General features: G+C 35.2%; 1 protein-coding gene across 3 annotated transcripts in view; it reads right to left on the bottom strand.

Moving 5' to 3' along the window:
• The window catches only part of LOC150096745 (uncharacterized), a 178,141-nt gene that overhangs the window by 143,503 nt on the left and 13,252 nt on the right, over positions 1-21,386 (bottom strand). For 2 of the 3 annotated variants that reach the window (XR_016549812.1, XM_090408294.1), the window contains exon 3: positions 11,650-11,697. Coding sequence is in view for 1 of the 3 variants with exons in the window: in XM_090408294.1 (XP_090264420.1) it covers positions 11,650-11,697 (48 nt within the window). In the remaining 2 variants the exon portion in view is untranslated. Of the gene's footprint in view, positions 1-11,649; positions 11,698-21,386 lie in introns of those variants that run through there. The other variant, XM_090408296.1, reaches the window with a different exon arrangement.

Below are 21,386 nucleotides of genomic sequence, written 5' to 3'. Positions count from 1 at the left end.
TGTATTTGCCTGTGTTAGTGGGTTTCCTGTGAAGGAGGAGGTGTGGTGTTTGGAAAGGATGTAACTGAAGTGTCTAAGAAGAGTAGAATATTGTTCTTGTTCCTGCAAGTTGGCATACTTTAGACAGACAGGTAGATCAGCCACCATCCACATAGATGAACATAAAAATACATCTGCACCTCCCTCAATTCATGGTCTTGCAGACCATTAATTGGATGCCGTCACAGAAAATTTAAAAAACAAAAACTGTTTTTAGAGCAGCTGTCCTCAAAATCAACCAAATTTAAATAAATAAGGATGCAAGAAACTTTCCCAAATATGGGAAATATTAATCTAAAGAAATCCCGATTTACAACTGAGGCCTCCTACAGATGTCAATAGAGTGGGCATCTAGATAGGACTCTAGTGTCATAACATGTTTCATTTAGTATTGTGTTGCCTTTGTGTGTGTGTGTGTGTGTTACCAGCATTAGTTTGTATTCCCTGAAGATGTCTTTTGTGACTGAAACAAAATATTAGAAGAATTAAAATAGTTTTCTGACACCTTCCAGTGTTGTCTATACTCCATTAACCTCCAACATGATTTTCTCCCAGCACTTAAAACTTTTTAACACTCAGATTCTGAAAGGGTTAATAGAATAGATGATGGAATTTTTAATTTTATGGAGATGGGATAAAGCATGAGAGACATCCATGGAAGTTGAGGATGAGAGCTAGAATTTTTCTTCCAACGAGAATTTTTTCTTCGAAGTTCCCCAACTCTCTTAAGCTCTGGTAATAATAATAACATAACAGTAACTCTTTATTAATAATTCATTGTCCTTCTGTTAGTATAGGAAGGTCTCATTTTATGATGAGATCAGGTTTGCAGCCCACATTTCCTAAAGTGAATTCTTTGTAAATTGATGTAAAATTATAACGTATTTAAATGAGATTGGTTCCTTCAATACAAAAACTACCTCTACAAGTTAATAATTTTGCGATTTTTTATAAAGAATTATGGTTATTTTATAATTATTTCATGTAAATAATGTTTATAAATAACATAAGACAATAACTCAATGGTGCATCCAGGGGGTTCAAGGGGCCCTGGTCCCCCCCCCCAAAAAAAAAGAAAAAGGAAAAAAAAAAAAAAAAACACTAGAAAATTTTTCAAAAATCTTTTCTTAATTAAAATTCATTTTTTTATTTATGTTATGTCGTGTCTTCTTTTTCTATACTACTTATGAATTAGTGGTCACATAAGATGGGAATACCTATAGCTCGGGAATCATGGCTGCTGTGAACGCTAGGCGAATGAAGTATTGCTCGGGCTGACCAAGCACTACTTTGTTAGCCTGAGCTGGGCCAGAGGAGATCACAGGTATCATATATTGGCGATCACTGCAGATGCTCAGTCATAGGTCGTATGCAATGTGTAGTGTGTATTTTCAAATCATTTACTCAACTCGCCCCCCCCCCCTTCAAGATTAAATGCTGAGTGTGCCACTGCAATAACTTATAAATAAAAGCAAAAATACTGTATAATGACATAAAACAGAAGCCTTAATAGAAGACAGGCTTGGATGAAGATCATCTGACAGGTTCTTTGTCCCTCTTAGTTAAGAAGTGAAACGAGGATGTCTGTTGGGCCTTTTTCCTCTCCTCTCCTCCAAAATGCTACATAATTTCAGAGAATTTGTTACAGCTCTCTGAATGGAAGAGCTGTGTTCCCCGTCAAGATCATCATCACAAAGAGATTCAAGGGCAGTTTGTATCTGTATTAAAGCCTGACCATTTCCTGCATGTGAATGCTTTATCTTATCCATTGGTTACTACGGTTGAAACTGTAAGAGGCATTAACTTTAATCTTTACACACACCAGAATGATGATGCTTATCGGATTCAATGCACTGAATCACTTCCATTTGTTTCTCAATGGTAAGTGACTTTCTGTTTTTTTTTCCAGTTGAGGAAGACACTGAATTGGCTCTACGTTTAGAGCATATTTTTTAATGTATTGTTTAAATAATATTAGTAAAATTTTCACTTCTTTTGCAGCTCTTATGACATAATTCACAGTGGACCAAAACACAAACATTGTTTTGTAATCTACACCTACAATGATATAGAACATAAAACGAAAGACAATCACAAATGCTGCCGATTTGCTATTATACATTTATGCTTTTGTTTTGTATTGTGGTTCATGCTTTTGATTTTTCAATGATTGTTAATTTGAATCTTTGCAAATAAAAAATGTAAAATGAGGTTTTCATGTATCTTTTTTCAAATGTACATTAACATTTAAGTACTAAAATATACTTCATACTGTTTTTCAAAAGTATTTCAAGCACACTGGTTGTTTACTTAATGTAATTAATTCGGAACCAAAAAAAAACCCATCATCGTAAGAGAATTTTATGATTTAGACATGCAGAAAAGTTTAAGCACTGGTAACTATTCTTTCATTTTTGTAGTTTAATTCAAAAAGAAATTACTAAGAAAATAAATAATATATTTATTTAATTATTTAGTTGCTAATATTGCACTGGTTTTATACCCAGCATCTTTGGAGCACAAAAGGTTTGTCAGAGTACACAAACAGCAATAATTAGTTAATAGTGGAAATGGTTTAAAATATTAACACACAACACAAAGAACTAAAGTTTTAATTTGCACAACCTATTGTATAAAGAGAAGTTTATATAAAGTTAATTTTAAAAGGACTGTATGCCAAATTTTTAGTAAATTAATATGACCATACTTGATGAGGTTTGGGGAAAATTTCATAGATTCTGCATATTCCAAAATAGTCTGCCTGACTTGCAATCTAATCTAATCCTGTATGAAGGGATGTCAACAGCATGATCTGCCAGTCTCAACTTGGAATAAAGATGATGGCAAATGTATTTCTTATATTCTCTAAAATGTATGTCAATAGATCTTCCTGTGTATCTATTGTATTGTAAACCAGGTCACAAGTACAGCACTTCATATACTCTTAGATGTAATAAAGAATGGACAGGTGAACAGATTATTATTATTATTATTCCTGATACCTCCAAGGAGTCCAAAGACTCATCGCGGGAGGACACCTACAACTGTCTCAACCACTACACTGAACCTCTACTATGAATCATCTCCATCAACGGCATCTACTGCCCACCTCCACCACCACAACAACTAGTATTTTTTGTCTGTAAATTGTGTGTGTTCTGAAGGGCCAATTTGTCGGTATGCGGGATGAAAAAACCCGAGTTTCCGGGAGAAAAAACCGTGCTACCTCCGTATGAGATAGGCTAACTCACCTAACTAATCTGATATATGGTTTGAATGTGGTGTGAAGACAGCATTCTGGATCTTTTCAGATGTGCCCTGAATTATATGGTATAGTAAAGTTTTGCTGTGGCCTTATATATTGGGGGTGGGTGGAGGGGATAAGGTAAAATTTAATATTTTAAATGGAAGTTATAACAATTGGCTAAAAATGTGTGGCAAAGACAGGTGATTCAGTGTTAAGAGCAGCATCATTGAAACAGAACAGCCCTGGTTCTGTGTGTTAACGTTTTAACGATACCGTGCTGTTGGGCTGGACGATGATGTGATTATTTGTGTAAATATCTTCCAGTATGTGTTGTTGGCTTTCTGGAAATAGAAAAAGATAATGAACTTGGTGTGTGTGTGTGTGTGTGTGTCTACAAAAGGCAGATATTGCTATTGTGAATTGGATTTTTGATGTTAGCTGTTTAAATGCACTAAAATATATGTAATGCTTCTGGACCGCGTGGCAAAATAACTAACATCATCTGCACAGCACAGCCAAACAATGGTTTAAGAGGCTGTACACTTGATTCTCTAAATAATCTATGTAGAAATGAGCTATCAAGCAGAATCCATATTTGTGGTTACTAATTAACTGGTGGAGAGCATAAGTAGCTCAGCTGGTGTAGAGAATGCCCTTAGGTTGGGAAAAACAGTTTGAATCTGTATAGGATGCAAATAATCTTTATTAGGGCTTTTTAACTGAAGGTAAATTAACCAGTCTCATATGGAGGTTGCAGGGTTTTTCATCCAACAATCAGGCAAACCTGCCAAGAGAAAACATGCAACTTACATACAAAGAATACTTATAGGCACAGGTTACCCACCTTATCCTAGAATTATGGTTATGAAATCCAAGGATACTTGGAAGGTCGTGGGCACTTGAGTGCTTAAAAGAACCACGGATGATGATGAATTAATTGGTGGGCCTTCACACGTGGGGCAGGACAAAGAAATCAGTGTTGATAATTTCAAAAGAACTGAGGCAAGAGTAATGAGACAATAGTTTGATGGCCTTTTATTTCCTTTTTTAACTGTGAACATAGGTGGTGGTGTTCAACCCAATATGCTGACTGTTATTCATCTTGCTATTTAAGGAAGGACATTGTCTGCATAAAGTTAAGAACTAAGATTAACATCTTCAATTTTGAAATCAGGTTCAATACCCCTTTTCCTTCATAAGGTGATCCATGTGGATAACGGATAGAAATAGAGACACCATCTAAGGCACACTGCATCAATCCACCTATATCTTGGTCTTTCTGTGTGTTTTTCCAACATCCTGATATTAAACATGTACTTTATTATTATTATTATTATTCAAGATCGCCATGGATCACATGATTCACTACAGTGAGTCTTGTGAGGAGGCCTATCTTAGACAACATAGTCTATAACAGTACCCCCTAACTGTTCATGCTTTCACTACTCCATCAGGGAATGAATTCTACAGTCCACCCACTCTCCATGCAAAAAAAGCCACTTATCACCCTCTTGTTCACCACATCCATTTGCAACTTCTAGGGATGGCCCCTTGTTCTACCATACATATGAAAGATCTCCCCACTGTCAATCCTGTATCTATCTCCCAACCGTTTAAATGTCTCTATCATACCATCTCTTTTTCTTCTGCCCATCAAACTGTGCAGTCCATATGCCCTCAGTCTATTCTCATGGCTCACACTGTATAGTACTGATATCATTTTTGTTATACAACTCTGTACTCTCTCCAAGGGTAATTTATCCCATTCAAATCCAGTGATCAGATCTGAGCACAATAATCCAGAAGAGGTGTGATCGGGGATACAATGGAATCACCACTCTTCTATCTCTACCATTCAAACATCTTTTCCAGTATTGCACAATCCTCTGGGTTACCTTTACTACCTTTGCAACATGTCACCTAAACTTCAAAATTTCTATTAATCATCCTTCCCCTAAGACCCTTGCTGCTACCACTTCCTCTAGCATAGTTCTACTAATACAGTATGTAGCCTCCAATTAGTGGATCCCAAATTTCACAACCTTATACTTGTTACAATAAACTGACTTTGCCATTCATTTTGATAAATTATAAAGTAATGGGATAACACTCAAGAAAAATAATTTCACATTTGTAAAATTTTTGGTTAAAATAGTTTTCTGTCATTGTCAATAGAGTTGAAAAGAGATAAACACAATATAAGACAAATTACAAGCATGTGACAATATATGCCATCAACTATAGGAAGCCATTGTCAATACAATGGCTTCCTGAAGTTGAGATAAACAAAAAGTTGAGGATAACTTCAACTATTAGAATTCAAAGAAATAAATAATTACAATTTTATGAAACACGGAAATGAGGAGTGTTACTTAGGATGACTTCCCAAAATTGAGAAAGTTTAAAGCAAATTTCCTGACAGTTGAACAATGTCATATTTAAAATTTTCAATCACTTTTAAATAAGAAGAATATTCTACTTAATGCCTAGACTGACACCTCATGAACTGTAATGAATATTTCAGGCTATCTTTTATCTAATGAAGAAATCTCAGTGTTGTCAAAAAGGTTAGATTATGCTGCAGCTCTGAAAATCATTCCTATTATAGACTTCATGTTTAGAATTGATAAGGCCTTCATAACTTCCTGTATTCCTTATCTAGTAAAATTCATTTTTAAATACATTCTATTTAAATCCATATCTCCTCTCAGCAATTTATCAAAAAATCATATTCTAGGCCTATCATCTCTTGAACTTTAAACATAATAAGAGTATAGTAATTAGCAAAGATGACAAAGGGCATGAAGTTGTGGTTCATGACAAAAATAACTATTTTGATAATATCCTAGAAGAAGAAGCCATCAAAAAGTTAAGAGTTCATCACGTTAGACCTCCCCAACTTTATGGTCTTCCCAATATACATAAAGAAAATGTTCCATTAAGAACTATTGTGAAATGTATAGGTTGTCCGATTTATGAACTCTTAAAACATCTATCAAATCTAATAAGCCGAAAGGCTATTTTACCGGCGAATATGTTAATAGAAAGGGGGATGGTAAATCCCTTTATGTTTTTATAGCCGGGTACGAAACTCGGATCGAAATCCATAGAGTTTCATGCTGAAAAAACTATCAGCGAGCCCAAGTGTAAATGATCACTTGGGTAGTACAACACCAGGGCAACTCCATGCAAAGGTGGAGCAAGCTCCGTCACTAACTGGTGTTGTACTACCCAAGTGATCATTTACACTTGGGCTCGCCAATAGTTTTTTTGGCATGAAACGATATGGATTTCGATCCGAGTTTTGTACCCGGCTATAAAAACAAAGGGATTTACCATCCCCCTTTCTATCAATCAAATCTTTTCTCCACATTTACAGGAAATTCTTCTTCTTCCATTAAAAATTCTGAAGATTTCAAGAATAAAATAACAAGATTATCTTTACAACCTACCCATCTTTTAATTAGTTTTGACACAGTTTCACTCTTCACAAACATATCATTGGCTAATACAACAGAATTACTATGCAATGATCCCCCCCCCCCCATTTCTTATATATATTTCCTTATATTGTAAAATTATTTGAATTTGTAATAAATTCAGGCTACGTGTGTTGTGAAAACAAACTTTATAAATAGATAAAAGGAACTGCAATGGGATCTCCTATTTTCTCCTACTCTAGCAAATTATTTTATGGAATGATTTGAACATATTCTCAACATCTTTTTCCCACAGGCATCTATTTGGTACAAATATAGACTCGACCCTTAGGGGCTACCCTGAATGTCGAGTCTTCAAAATTCGTGCCATCAGAATTCAAGGAGAACCAGCCTACCAGTCCGGAACACAGGGGGGTTGAGCGCCGTAGGTGAAGCCCTCCTAGTATATATATATATATCTTCTTGAGTATTCTGAAATTGAGCAGGTTCTTCTCTTAGTAGCAAAAACTTTTCTTCCACTCTCTTCTGTTCTGAGCCTTCTTTTTCAAGGTTGTGTACCTGTTTCCATTCAGCATGTCATCTAGCACTGTTTTCCTTACTCTTCCTCTGGGTCTTTTTCTGTCTTTTCCTTCGATGGCATCTCTGATGATTCCATTCCCTCTCAGAATATATCTGATCCAGTTTCCCTTTCTTCTTTTTATCCTCCTTAACAGACTTTTCTTCTTCTACTCTTTTTAAGACCACTTCATTAGTTATTTTATCTGTCCATTTGATTTTTTCCATCCTTCTCCATCCACATCTCAAAGCTTTCCAAAATCTTAATTTCTTCAATGTCCAAGTTTCAGCTGCATAGAGAGCAACACTTCACACATAACATTTTATTAGTCTTTTCTTTAGGTTTCTATCCATTTTCCTTCTGAATAAATTCCATTTTCTATTAAAGGCATCTCTTTCCATCGCTATTCTTGCTTTTATGTCACTTTTACATCTTCCATCACTGCTAATAACACTTCCTAGATATTTAAATGTCTTTAAATATCTAGGAAGATTCAATTCTTTCAATTTTTCCCCATTTATTCTGATATTCATATTTGCCTCTTTCCTTGCTATTTTCATTACCTTTGTTTTTCTGATGTTAATTTTCATTCCATAATTGATAGACAATTCCAGTAATCTGTTCAACAGATGTTGAAGTCCTGTTTCAGTATTTGATAATAATGCCTTGTCATCTGAGTATCTTATTGCAAATATATGTCTATCCCCCAATCTTTATTCCTTCTTCCAAATTCTCCAGTGCTTCTTTTAACACTGCTTCAGAATACATGTTAAACAAAATTGGTGCTTTAACATGTATTCGTTATGAGAATAGAGCTTACTCCTCGTCCAATGATACCTGGTTCTGTTGTACCATATATGTCTCCATGTCTCTCACCATGGCAGTTTGTCCCATATATAGTGAAATAATTAGCCTTCTGTCTTTCCAATCTTTTCCATTACTTCCACCATCTTATCCCATTTTACAAAGTCAAAAGCTTTTCAAAATCTATATATGTATATAGTGTGTACAAGGAAGACCAGCAGCAAGAAAGGATGATAAGATAAACATATTACAGATATTTGTGATGGAGAAAGGAACAAGATCGGTCAAATAGAGGAAGCATGGAGAGGCCTTCATCCAGCAGTGGCATGAAGAAAGCTGTGGATGATGATATATTCCCTAGAACGCATTCCCTGTCTTTTAAGTAGTGCAATACAAAGAATAGAGCTTACAACTCAACCCTCTTGAAGGTTCAGTTGTAAGCTCTATTCTCAAGAACTCTCAAACTCTGCAACTTTAAATTTCAAAAACCAAACCATGTAAGCCTATCTGGCTATAACATAATTAATATTTATTGTCCTTTCTTTAATAATTTTCAATATCAAGTTGTAGAGCAAAATCATTCTGATTTTCTCTTCAATATAACGTTTGTTTTTTTATATAGCTGTTAGGAGGGAAAAAATATCTCTTATGGAAAGCACAATAAAGAGGAATTCTTTAGATGATCTTGATTATACCTACAAACTTCCAAAACCTTTAATATTCTTATCTGATTTATCAGTAATAACAATATTGCTAGCATTAACAGCATTTAATTAACATGGCTTTTAATATTTTCAGGAAATGACAACGTTTACTAGAATATTAATTAAAAACTTTAATCAATACCTTCCTATATTTCAGCAATGTTATATTGCCATCTTCATGGATCACAAAAACAATGATATGTACATGCAGGTACTAACACTAAGGAAATGAGGCTGAAGAAAAACAACTGAAGTCGGTCCTAGAGTCCCAAAAGTGCCCCCTAGCAGACTAAATTGGGATGTCTTGGCCTTTGGGCTAATGTTCTTAGAATGCAAGCTTCCCAAAAAGTCCTGAGTGGCTGTATTGGTGACACCGGATGTAGTCCTTGTGTTTGGATATTGGCTGTCCTGCCTGTTTGGCCATAGTAGGACAGTTTGCAAATGTAAGAGACCTGGTATACTCCAGGTAGGTCTAGGGGAAGGTGGCTGGTCTTTGGTGGAGCAGATAAGAGATGTCAATTTCTTATGTGGTTTGTAACTAGTTGTGAGGTCATATTTTTTTTAGGATTTTTGTTAGTTTTTTAGATGTACAAAGGATATAAGGAATGGAGATAGATTTAGAGTAACCTCTGTTATGAAAGAGGAAGAGAGTTGTGGCTAACTACTTTTAATATTTTTGGGGGTTGTAGTCATTGGCTAAGAAAGTGTTAAGGTTATGGTTAAGTTCAGTAGTTAGCGCATTGTTATCTGAACTGATTAATTTTGCCCCTATTATATAGGATTTTTATAATCCCATATTGTTGTGTGTGGGTGTGGTGGGGGTGTGACTGCTGGTGAATGTATCTACCTGTACGCATAGGTTTTCTGTAAACAGAGAAAGCCAAAGATACATCAGGCTGGCATGTAATCAGAGTGTTTAGGAAAGGGAGACTGTTGTTGTTTTCCTTTTCCAAGATAAACAATCAACATCCACAATCCATGAGTTTAAGTGTGTCGTGAAATTGTGGAGTATATCCAGGCCACGCAGCCAAATAGTAAGCACATCATCCATGTAGCTTAGCCAAACAGTAGGTTTATGTGGGACAGAGTTGAAGGCTTTTTCCTTCAAAGGTCTCCATAAAGAAGTTGGCCAGGGGTGGAAAGATTGATGGCTCTCTCCTCTTTGCAGAATTTGGTTGTCCTCTGTTTGTAGAATTTTCCTTACCAAACAAAATAGCCTGAGTTCATGGTGAGAAAGAGGGCTATGATATTGGGAGGAAATTTGGCTTGGATGAGATCTAAGGTATCTTTGAGTGGAACATTGGTGAATAAGGAGGAGACATCAAAACTGACCATTATGTCAGTGTGTTGGAGTGAGAGGTTTTCTATACTGGCTTTACAGTGGGCTGAGTGTTTTTATGTGAAGGTGTGTTGCCAGTACATTGTGTGAGCACTTTGGCTAAATGTTTAGCTAATTTGTACGTGGGGGAATCAATACCATCCACAATGGGACATAATGGTATATTCTGTTTATGGATTTTTTGGTAATCCATATATTTGGGAAGGTCTAGAGTTAAAAGGTTTTAGTCTGTTAGTCACTTCTACAGGCCAAGAGGTAACCTTCTTAACGAGAACCTATGGAGTGTATAAGTTGATCTACAAGAATTTAACAAACAATATAAAATGGATTTAACTTACATATTTTTATTGGTATAAAATTTTCACCCTAGTATCAAGGGCATCCATCTTGAGTATGACTTTCAAAGCAAACAACAGAAAGTGGTATATTCAACAATGACATGCATGAACTGCATGTACATGATGTAGAGAAGTGTTTCCCAACCTGAGGTCCACAGACCCGGGGGGGGGGGTCCGCGGGATAGTTTGTTTTCATTAAACTTTATCTTATCATGTTGCTCACAACACCTGTTGTTCACACCTGGCCTAATTGATACGTTCATATTCTTCCGAATATCTCCATTTATAACAGTATTGCATTGTCATAAATGACACATTTAGTGTTGTATAATTGTAATTTATTACTTCGTCTTTATGATATGTAAAATATAAAAAATTTCCATTTTGGATTTTATGGGGGCCACAGTGAATTAACACTCACTACAGGGGATCCATGACTTCAAAGGTTGGGAAACACTGATGTAGAGCATCAAGGTCTACATCAATATAAAGATTCTAGTAAAAACAACTTTAACAAGTTTTAATAATCAATAAATAAAAAACTTAATTAAACTTCATTTAATTCTGGAATTTGTGAAGATTATTACTTTTATGGAGAACCTTAATTTTCTTCCAAAGAACTCGGTATCTAGTGGTGATAGCATGCTCTGCAAGTCCTAATTGCCCTGGCTCGTGGAAAGTTTACATCTTTGGTAAATTTCAGTCACCTTTTTTTGTGTGTGGTGCTGTTCAGACTATGCATCATATCACTGATGACTGCCCCATACACTCCTTTCCTGGAGGTCTCAGGAATTCGCATTTACAGACTGATGAATCTTGTTAAAGTTATTTTTATTAGAACCTTAATATAATTAGACCATGATGCTCTGCATCATATACGTGATTTGCACATATCATCACTGAATATACCGGTTTCTGTTCTTGTTTTTTTATTTGAAAGACACACTGAATGCCCTTGATACTAAGACAAAACTTTATACTAATAAAAATATATATGTAAGTTAAATCATTTCATTTATTTATTAATTATTATGTTTCACATTCCTATATACCAAGTGATTAACAGCATTTATTATTAATAAATGTTATTACTTTTATTAATAAAATGATTTATTTCCAATCAAAGTAAAGGCATTCAAATTTGGAATGGTATGAATTTTATTTTTTTAAATTCAAACTTACTATATCTTCTGGAGATGCTCGATATACTGAAAGATCTGTTAAAGTATCCTAACAAAAAATAACCATAATTAAATACATGAGAAAGAAAACATACATACTGAGTTAGCTTTGCATTAGGACACCCCCACCTCGATCCCCCCTGCATGTGACATCATTGTTATGTGTGGCTGCTATAAATGGGAACACCTATCCTCTGTATGTAATCAGTAAACATTTGCCAATAATGAGGAAACATGGAGACATTGACCAATCTGACTACAGGTAGATAGTTAGGAGCTGGTGGGTAGGTGCCATTATTTCGGAAACAGCTGCATATGTTGGTTGCTCCCATACTACTGTATCAAGTTTGTACTAGGACTAGATTAATCAAGAACAGACATTCAGTGGAAAGGCTTACATTGGTCAGCCATGCATGGTTGATCCTAGAGGTGAGCATCAGGTATCATGACTGGTATCTCAGCAATGACATGCAACAACAGGGAAGTTCCACTCACTTCCACATGCACCATACCTTGCTTAGCCTGGGGGTTCCATAGCCAGAGACCAACAAAGGTACCATGATGATGGCCAGGCATTGCAAACAACACCTAACCTGGCCAAGGAACATCAACAACGAACCCTCAACAAATGAAAGAAGGTTGTCTAAAGCAGCGTTCTTCAACCTTTTTGCACTTGCAGACCGGCTGATGGCTAAGACAGAAACATAAACCAATGTAGATAGTATTTTATTTATTAAATCCAATGCTATAAAATTATAATTTTTAGCTAGTGTGACATCTGCTGCTGCTTAGAGGTTAGAAAATTTGATATACATGGCTGGAACATTGTTTCTGAGAGACAAAGAAATTTTTGGCAGACTGACAGAAATTTCCACGGACCACAGGTTGAAGAACAAGGGTCTAGAGTAATGAGTCCCATTTCCTGCTACACCATGCTGATGGCCGGGTTCGCATCTGGCATAAACAGCATGAAGCCCTATCCCCTGGTTGCACAAGTGGGGTTCAACAGGTCAGTGAAGGTGGTGTTATGATCTGGGGAGCTTTTTTCTAGCACACCTTAAGTCCATCGTACTTTATAATGTTGTTACGTTGTCATCTCACAAACACTATGGGGACCTGTGAGCTGACCATCTCCATCCATATCTTCAGGAAGTCTACCCTGATACAGTGTCATCTTTCAACAAGAGACTGTGCCTTGTCATCGGTATCATACAACTACTGAGTGTTTGAGGGAAAACATGACAATGAATTTGCCACACTGCCTTGGCCCCAACTGAACATGTGTGGGATATGCTAGAAAGTGGTGTGAGAGCTATGGATCCTCCTACACAGAATGAGCGTGAACTTAGAGTTGCTGCAGCAGACATGAGTCAAGCGCATGGAGGATGTTCAACACCCCGTGGAATGAATCTGTGTGTGTGTGTGTGTGTGCACGCGCCTCTGCATAGAGAGGTGGGCCAACACGTTATTAGGTGGGTGTTCCTAATGAAAGCTAACTCAATGTATTATACAGCACATTAATATTATCTATATATAAAATTAAAAAAAAAAAAATCACACGCATGCATACATATCAAAATGAATAAACTCACATATTACTATTTTTTTTTTCATGCCTCTCTCTCTCTCTGTACCCTAAAAATGATGAGAAAAGTTTCACGCACACATCCTTCCAAATACTCACTGACATACATTCTAATATATCTGTTAATCAGTCCATCTTAACCTTTATAAGTCTTTAAACATATCAAAGAAATTCAACAACTGTGTGCAGATCAGTGATGCTACTGAGAACAAGATAAAATTGAGTCTTTTTACCCATGTTTTAAGATAACACATGGTAAGCAAGGCTTATTTTTTTATAGGGTTAACCTAATTCAACCATCCTTAAAAGTTTTTTTTTTTTAAATGTAAATTGAACCATGAAAATAAAGATGCCAAGAAATTATATCCCTAGTTTAATCTGATATCCAAGTGTAAACAAACAAAGTTTGCAGATGAAGTATCTGAATGATTGAGGCAACTTGTATATAAAGGCTAGTGACTTCACATCAATCGCATTATGGGAAGAGCTACTTCACAGACTCGTTACTCATTTCAATCTTTATTCAGGTTTCATCAGTGAGAGACAGGCCCAGAAGGGATACCAAGGTTTAAGTAATGCAGGTCATATTTCCCATATACAAGTAGTGAAAAAGGTGTATTACCTCATTGTTAAAATACTCTAGATTAAAAATAGATGTTGAAAGTTTTTTTTTTTTTAACTTGGTTATACTATAAATTAAAGATGCCAAGAAATTATATTCATGGTTTAATCCATTATCCAAGTGTAATAAACAAAGTTTGAAAGTGAAAGCAAGAAAATGGCTTAAAGATTAACTAAAACCAAAACGATGACAAATTCAGATCGTACTGAACTAAAATTAACAGAATCATATTGAAATCGTAGGACTATATTAACTTGATCAATTACCATATTTACTCGAATATAACTCGCCCTCGTGTATATCTTGCACCCCTGATTTTACTTTGCGAAAAAAAAATTAAAAAGTTTCTCATATACCATACACACGAAAAAAGTATAAAACTTTAAGAAATAGATGGTGAATGTTGTTGTGGCAGTTTCAGATATTTTGGAGTTCAGTTGAAGAGAATCGGCATTTCAACAATAGTCGGCTTGCCTTTGTCGTCGAGTAGCATGATCTTTTGTTAATACCACACTAGTCATAAGGGAGACCGGAAGTAGCGATGGTAAGTGATACACATTTTCAATTTTTTTTAAATCATGGTGACCTTATGATTCTGAAATGATAAAAGAAAAAGCAATAATGAAACTCTGTTTTCACTTAATCACCAAATCATTGTCGCTAAAGATTCAAATATATCGCGTGATAAAGATGAACTGCCAATTACGTAAATAACGTTGCTAATTAAAATTTAAATTCGTTCATTTTATAAATAATGTGAGCAGTTATAAATTATAATGAATACTGACAATTATAAATGTCAATTTAATTTTTTCCTGAAAAACTTTAGTTTCCAAAAACCCAGCACATATCTTACACCACGATTTTTTAACTTTAATTTCGGGGGGAAAAGTGCGAGTTATATTTGAGTAAATACGGTAGTTGGTTTTAAAGAAAAAAAAAACAAGATAAAGAATTAAGTAGAAGAATTGTACAAGGAAAAAAATAAAGCATTTTTGTTGTATAAATTTACTTTTCAGAAGATTTACCTATATGCCTAAAAAGAAAGCTCTTTATATATGCATTATTCCAGTGTTTACCTATGGAAGTAAGACTTAGATGACAACTAAAAAACAGGAAGACAGGTAGCGTAGCCCAAAGAGCCTTGGAGGGAAGAATGCTCCACATAACAAAAAAGGAATAGAATAAGAAATATTAGAATTAGAGATATGACTGAAGTGGAAGATACTATGAAGTGTTACAAAGCACATAAGTGGAGATTGGCTGGCCCCATACCAGTTGATTGCCAAATGAAAGGTGGACAAAATTAAGCACTAAGCAAATACTAAGAAATGGAAAGATCATCAAAAAACAAGATGGAGGGATGATCAACAAAGATTTTAAATAAGATGGTGGACATTTGCTAATAACAGACAAAACTGGAAAGTTGAGGGGAGGCCTATATCTAGCAGCAGGTGGAAAGAGGCTGAAGTAGCAGTACATTCATACTGTGGGCAGGCTAAGAATATTTTTTTCTATATTTTATTGATTTTATACATATGCCAGCCTGGTTGGCCGAGTGCTTAGCATATCCACTCTCCAGTCAAAAGGATGCAGGTTCGAATCCTGCTGTGGGCATGGATGTTTGCGAGTGTCTGTGAAAATAGTAGTGGTAGTGGTGGGCAGTAGATGATGTTGGTGTAGATGATGCAGTTCGCTGTAGATGGTGAACTGGGTGGTGGAAACAGAGTTGTAGAGTAGGTGCCCTCCCTCGATGAGTCTTTGGATTCCTTGGAGGTGTGACGTAATGATAATAACATGCATCGTGTATTATTATTATTTACATAGTCCAGAAATCCTGCTCTAGGAGCCAAACATCTAACTTTTTCAAGCCACTTCAGGCCTCCAATAAATAAATAAATATATATATATATCATTGTCATCATCATCAGTGCCCATAGATCAATACTCTTTAGTGTATGATGCAATTTTCACCATTCTTTGCCATTCTGCAGACTCTTTCCACACCACACCACATTTACCCACTCTCATCTTGGCCATCTCCTTCTGTTTATACCGTCTACTGTACTAAACATCAAGGATTTAATACTTCTGCTGTTATCTATCCTGCAGATGTGTCCACAAAAAAAGGTCGAGTACACTTCAAATTATTTTCTGCATTATATTCTCTTTACAGTTCTCATCATACTTTTCTATACAATTCATCATTTGTCAGTTCACACTGTATATGTTACCGTATTTACTAGAATATAACTCGCTGTTTTTTCACCAAAATTAAAGTTAAAAAATCATGGATTGAGATATATGCAGGGATTTTCGGAAACTAAAGTTTTTCAGGAAGAAACTAAATTGTCGTTTATAATTAAATTGTCAGTATTCATTATAATTTATAATTACATTACTTATAAAATGAATGCATTTAATTTTTAATTGTGAACAGTGAGTGAAACGGTTTTCCTATTGAACTAGTGAGTACATCAAGTGTGGATGAGTTTAAGAGAAGGTACGACAGCTGGTGTGGGCAGGGCTCTAGAAATCCACTAAGCACAGGCAAGTTATCAGACACACACAGTGAATGAATTTTCAGCCTCCAAATGCATTCAAAATATAAATTTATTATTTTCTTCACATAATTTATACTTTTTTTTTTTCCATTTTAAAACATCATCCCATTCATTCAAAATTAAGTTATTCGATCATTCGATCATGGCAGCATCCAATGAATGTAATAAAGAAACTTAATTTTCAGGAGAGTATCTTATCTTATGTAATTAATTTAAATGAATTTTGTATACAAAATTTCTTTTGTCCCTGCTAAGGTTAGTTTGCATGATGATACTCTCCTTGTTATCATCATATGAAGTAATTCATTCTGTAACAAACTTTGCCATTTATCTTTCACTTTCTCTTATAAACTTAAGAGAGGGTGAGAGAGAGATAAATGTCAATTAATAAAAGATAAATTAAGATTAATTTGTGTCTGCAGATTAATTTGGAAATAAATAGTAAACTATTCTGAAACATTTTATTTTGCATAGCCTGCAGGTCAATGATTCCGAGATAGGATCCTATTATTGACATGGCATTGTGAAAAGTTAGTCTGACTCAAGATGCTAGTGTTGACTATTTTCTGTTATTCTGTATGCATTATTTTTCTTTTCTATTGAATTATTTTTATGGATAATTTACATAAAATCACATAATTTACACCCTTCATTATAGACAACAAATGAAAGAAAATGAAAACTACACTTTTTGATTTTGTGAAACAGAGCAAATCTGAAGGCAAAGGAAAAATGGTCAGAAAATATGAAAAACAATGAAAAAGAGAGTTCTGAAGTATCAACTAAAAAACACTCAGGATATGTTTTCTAGATAAGCGGCTCTATGAATTCAAGGGGATTATAATGTGAAAAAAAAGTTGCATTCTAGGTGTAAAAAATACCCTATGACTGCTGATTACAACAAAGTTTTCAAGGCCTTTTTAAAGTGGAGACATTTAAGTTCAGGTGACATTCAATTTTCCAAAAATTATGTGACAGACTCGTTATAAGGTATAATGGAATGAATACAGTACAGAGGAACAATAAAATATAAGTTTATTAGATCCTATATTTCATCTGTCAAAGAAACATTGTCAGAGATACAATCTCAAAATTGTATAAGCACACATAAAAGAACTCAAAATAAGTGGAAGAAATTAGACTAAAAGCCTAGTCCTATGAGACACACCCTTTATGAGTGCTGTTGGCTAGCCTAAAATGATGGGCAGAAGTCCTAAGAATTAAAGTTTCCCAAATCTTGGGAAGTTTAACATATCCATATTCATTAAGATTAAGCTGGTTTAACAAATCTGCTGCTGATTCTAAGAAAAGTCTTTCAAGTTTATATTTGTTACCGTGAAGCACCTTGGGGTAGACCACACTCCTACCAGGCATGTCCCCCAGGTGGCGGATGGGGGAAACCCAAATGGGTTGCTCTGAATAAAGAATAAAGAACCGTGGACCAAAGGATGTAGCAGAGGCATGGCAAGCTGGCTACATTATTCTGCCAGTAACTTTCATGAGCAGGAGAAAGCCTACAAACCAAGATAGTGCTACTGCGTACAGAACAACCGACGCACCTACTCAAAGACCGCATAGAGTAGGTGAGAAATCAGCAATGTGGTCAGCCAAGGATGTGAAACATGTAGCCACCCTCAACATAAGATCACCATACCAACCTGGAAAATTGCAATTAGTCCAGGAAAATTTAAAAAGACTGAAATGGAGTATTTTAGGTTTATCAGAGACACATTGGTGCAGAGATGGATTCATGGATTTACCAGAAGGAAGACTGTACTTCTCAGGAAGAAAAGATAACATACGCAGAGAAGGAGTTGCATTACTAATTGAAAAGAAACTTACACGCTCAGTAAATGAAATAAACCCAGAGTCTCCAGAATAATAACAGCCAAACTTCAAGCAAAAGAAAAAGGTCAAACAATTAAAATGATCCAAATATATGCACCAGACAGTAACCATTCAGAGGAAGAAATAGAAAATTTCTATGAAGAACTACAACAGGAAATAGATAATCCCAAAAATAAAGAACTCATGATAGTGATGGGAGATTTTAATGCTAAAATAGGACAGTTCACAGCAGACAAAAAAGATGTGATGAGAAAATTTGGATATGGAAAGCTTAACGACAGAGGAGAACAATTACTCCACTTCTGTAAAGCAAACGATCTAATGATTACAAACACACATTGTTCTATCAACGCCCTAATAATAAATATACATGGACATCCCCAGATGGTAATATAAAGAACTGCATAGGCTATATCATCATAAACAAACAATGGAAAAGATCAGTAAATAATGTACGAACATTAAGAAGTTTTGATTTTGACACTGACCACGAAATATCAACTGCCAAAGTGAAGATAAAATTCAACAGGCAAGTTAAAATAATAATACCAGGAAAAATAATATCAGAAAAGAAGAAAACATCAACCTATCAAAACTAAAAGATAGCTCAAGCAGAAGTCGATTTTTAGAACAGATGTGCTTGAAATTAAAACCCTCCATCTTCCAGAACAGCAGAAAATACTGGGAAGAAGGAAAAGAAACAGCGTTATCAATTGCAAAAGACACTCTAGGTTCCAAACCCAAAATAAACAAACAGTGGATAACCCAAGAAATCATAGCTACCATAGAAGAGAAAAGAGATGCCAAGATACTTGTAAACCAACAAAACAATGAAGAGAATAGAGAAAAATACAGAGCACTAAAAAATAAAGTTGATAACCTATGCAAAAAAGCCAAAGAAAAATGGTTAGAAGAAAAAGTTAAGAAATGCCAAGAAGCATACCAACAAAACAACCTAAAAGTCTTCCATGATACTGTAAGAGAAATTACAAAGGAATTCTCAGCAAAAGCAGTAACAATGATAAACAACAAGATGACTGAAACCGGGAATATTGAATATATAAGAAAAATCTGGTCAAAACATTTTAAGACTATCTTCCACCAAGGAAACAAAACTACAATGCCAACAATAGAAGAAAATAATGATCACCCAAAAATTTTACAAGAAGAAGTTAGATACGCAATAAAACAGATGAAAAACAAAGCACCAGGCATTGATACTATCCCTACTGAACTGTGGTCATATGGAGGCAGCATATCAATAGAATATTTAACAACCCTATTCAATAAAATACTACGAACAGGAGAGATCCCAGATGACTGCAGAACTGGAAAGATCATCCCAATATACAAGAAATGAGACAAAAGAGACTGCAGAAATTACAGACCAATCAATTTACTCCCTCACACCTATAAAATATTCATAAGAATTATACAAAACAGATTAAAAAAACACCTACAAAGAAATGATTGGCATAGAACAAGCTGGTTTCTGAGGAAACTATTCAACAATAGACCAAATTTTCACATTGCACCAACTAGCAGAGCTCAGCTGGGAAGACCATAAAGAACTATATTGTTGTTTTGTGGACTTTAAACAAGCTTTCGATAACATCAATTTTAAGAAATCCTTCTTAAAATTCTACTAGAAAAAGCAATAGACAAATATATAATACAGTTTCTATTAAAATATTACTGTAAGACAAATGCAATAATTAAAAAGGACACACTCACAATAGAACCCATAGAGATCCAAAAAGGAGTAATGCAAGGTTGCCTATTATCCCCATGCCTATTCAACATATATCTAGAAGAAGTTGTCAAGAAGGCAATAGACAATGAGCCTAGAATCAATGTCAACAGTTTAAACATAAATAATATCAAATATGCAGATGATCTCGTCCTTTTTGCAAGAATCCCAAATGAACCACAAAAGTTGATCAACAAGCTAAACAAAACCTGTAAAACATATGACATGACAATAAATATACAAAAGACAAAGTGATGAAAATAGTGAGGAACAGAACTACCATCTCAACCACCCTAAACGGAGAACAAATAGAACACGTAGACAACTTCATATACCTTGGATCAAAACTAGCAGAAACAATAGATGAACTCAAAACAATCAAACACAGAATAGCGATAGGATGGACCACCATGGGAAAATTACAGAAAATCTGGAAAACAAACAAGATATCTAAGCAAGCCAAAATCAAATTATATGAAGCAATAATTATACCAACAGTCATCTATGGAGCAGAAGCATGGACAGTTAAAAAAAGAGAGGAGAAAAAACTGCTGGCATTTGAAATGAAATGCTTAAGAAAAATAAATAGAACAAGTTGGATAGAAAAGAAAACAAACATCACAGTCAGACAAGAACTATTGTATAAAAAGACAATAATAGAAAAAATTAAAAAACAACAACTGAGATAGTTTGGACACACTGTATGCATGGATGCAGACAGACTTCCTAACGTCCTAATCAATACTTTTTCAACTGAAAAAAGAAGACCTGGAAGACCAAGAATTACCTGGATGAAATTAATAAAGAACATCTCAGGATGCAGAACATATAAGGAACTTTTTCGAACAGCAAGGAATAGAGAAGACTGGAAGATCCTGCTCAAGAGAAGACTCAACCCATCTTAGACGGAAGAGAAGAAGACTGTGAAGCACAGTAATTTTATTTTTTTCATTTGATTCTGTGCAAGGTCAGCTAGACTTCACTGACCATAGTTATGGTTGTGGATATATTTCTTGTGTTCTTCTAGGTAAATGTTAGCAGATCTCTCAGTTTGACCATAGTAAGATAATTTGCAAGAACAAGGAACTTTGTAAACACCTGGAACAGAGAGAGAGAGGGGAAGGGAGGGAGAGAATCCTTAGAAGAGCAGATAAGGGCTGCTAGCTTAGTAATGTAATGGTAATAGTAATGGACAGAGTTGAAGTTTAGAGGGGATGTTGCTGCAGTAGCCAGGGTAGCTCATAGAATTACTCGGTTATTGAAGAACACACTAACAAGCAGAGATAAGCGAGTTATCATTCCTTAATCTACCAATTCTGGGTTATTGGGCTCGGGTCTGGTCACCTGGGTTTCTTGGGGATGAGGAAGT

Source organism: Typopeltis vanoorti, chromosome 18, assembly GCF_054136105.1.
Source record: "Typopeltis vanoorti isolate ZY-2024b chromosome 18, IOZ_Tvanoo_1.0, whole genome shotgun sequence".
NCBI classification, from domain to species: domain Eukaryota; kingdom Metazoa; phylum Arthropoda; class Arachnida; order Uropygi; family Thelyphonidae; genus Typopeltis; species Typopeltis vanoorti.
Note: the sequence above shows the minus strand (reverse complement) of the source record. Positions and strands in the feature narration are given on the sequence as shown.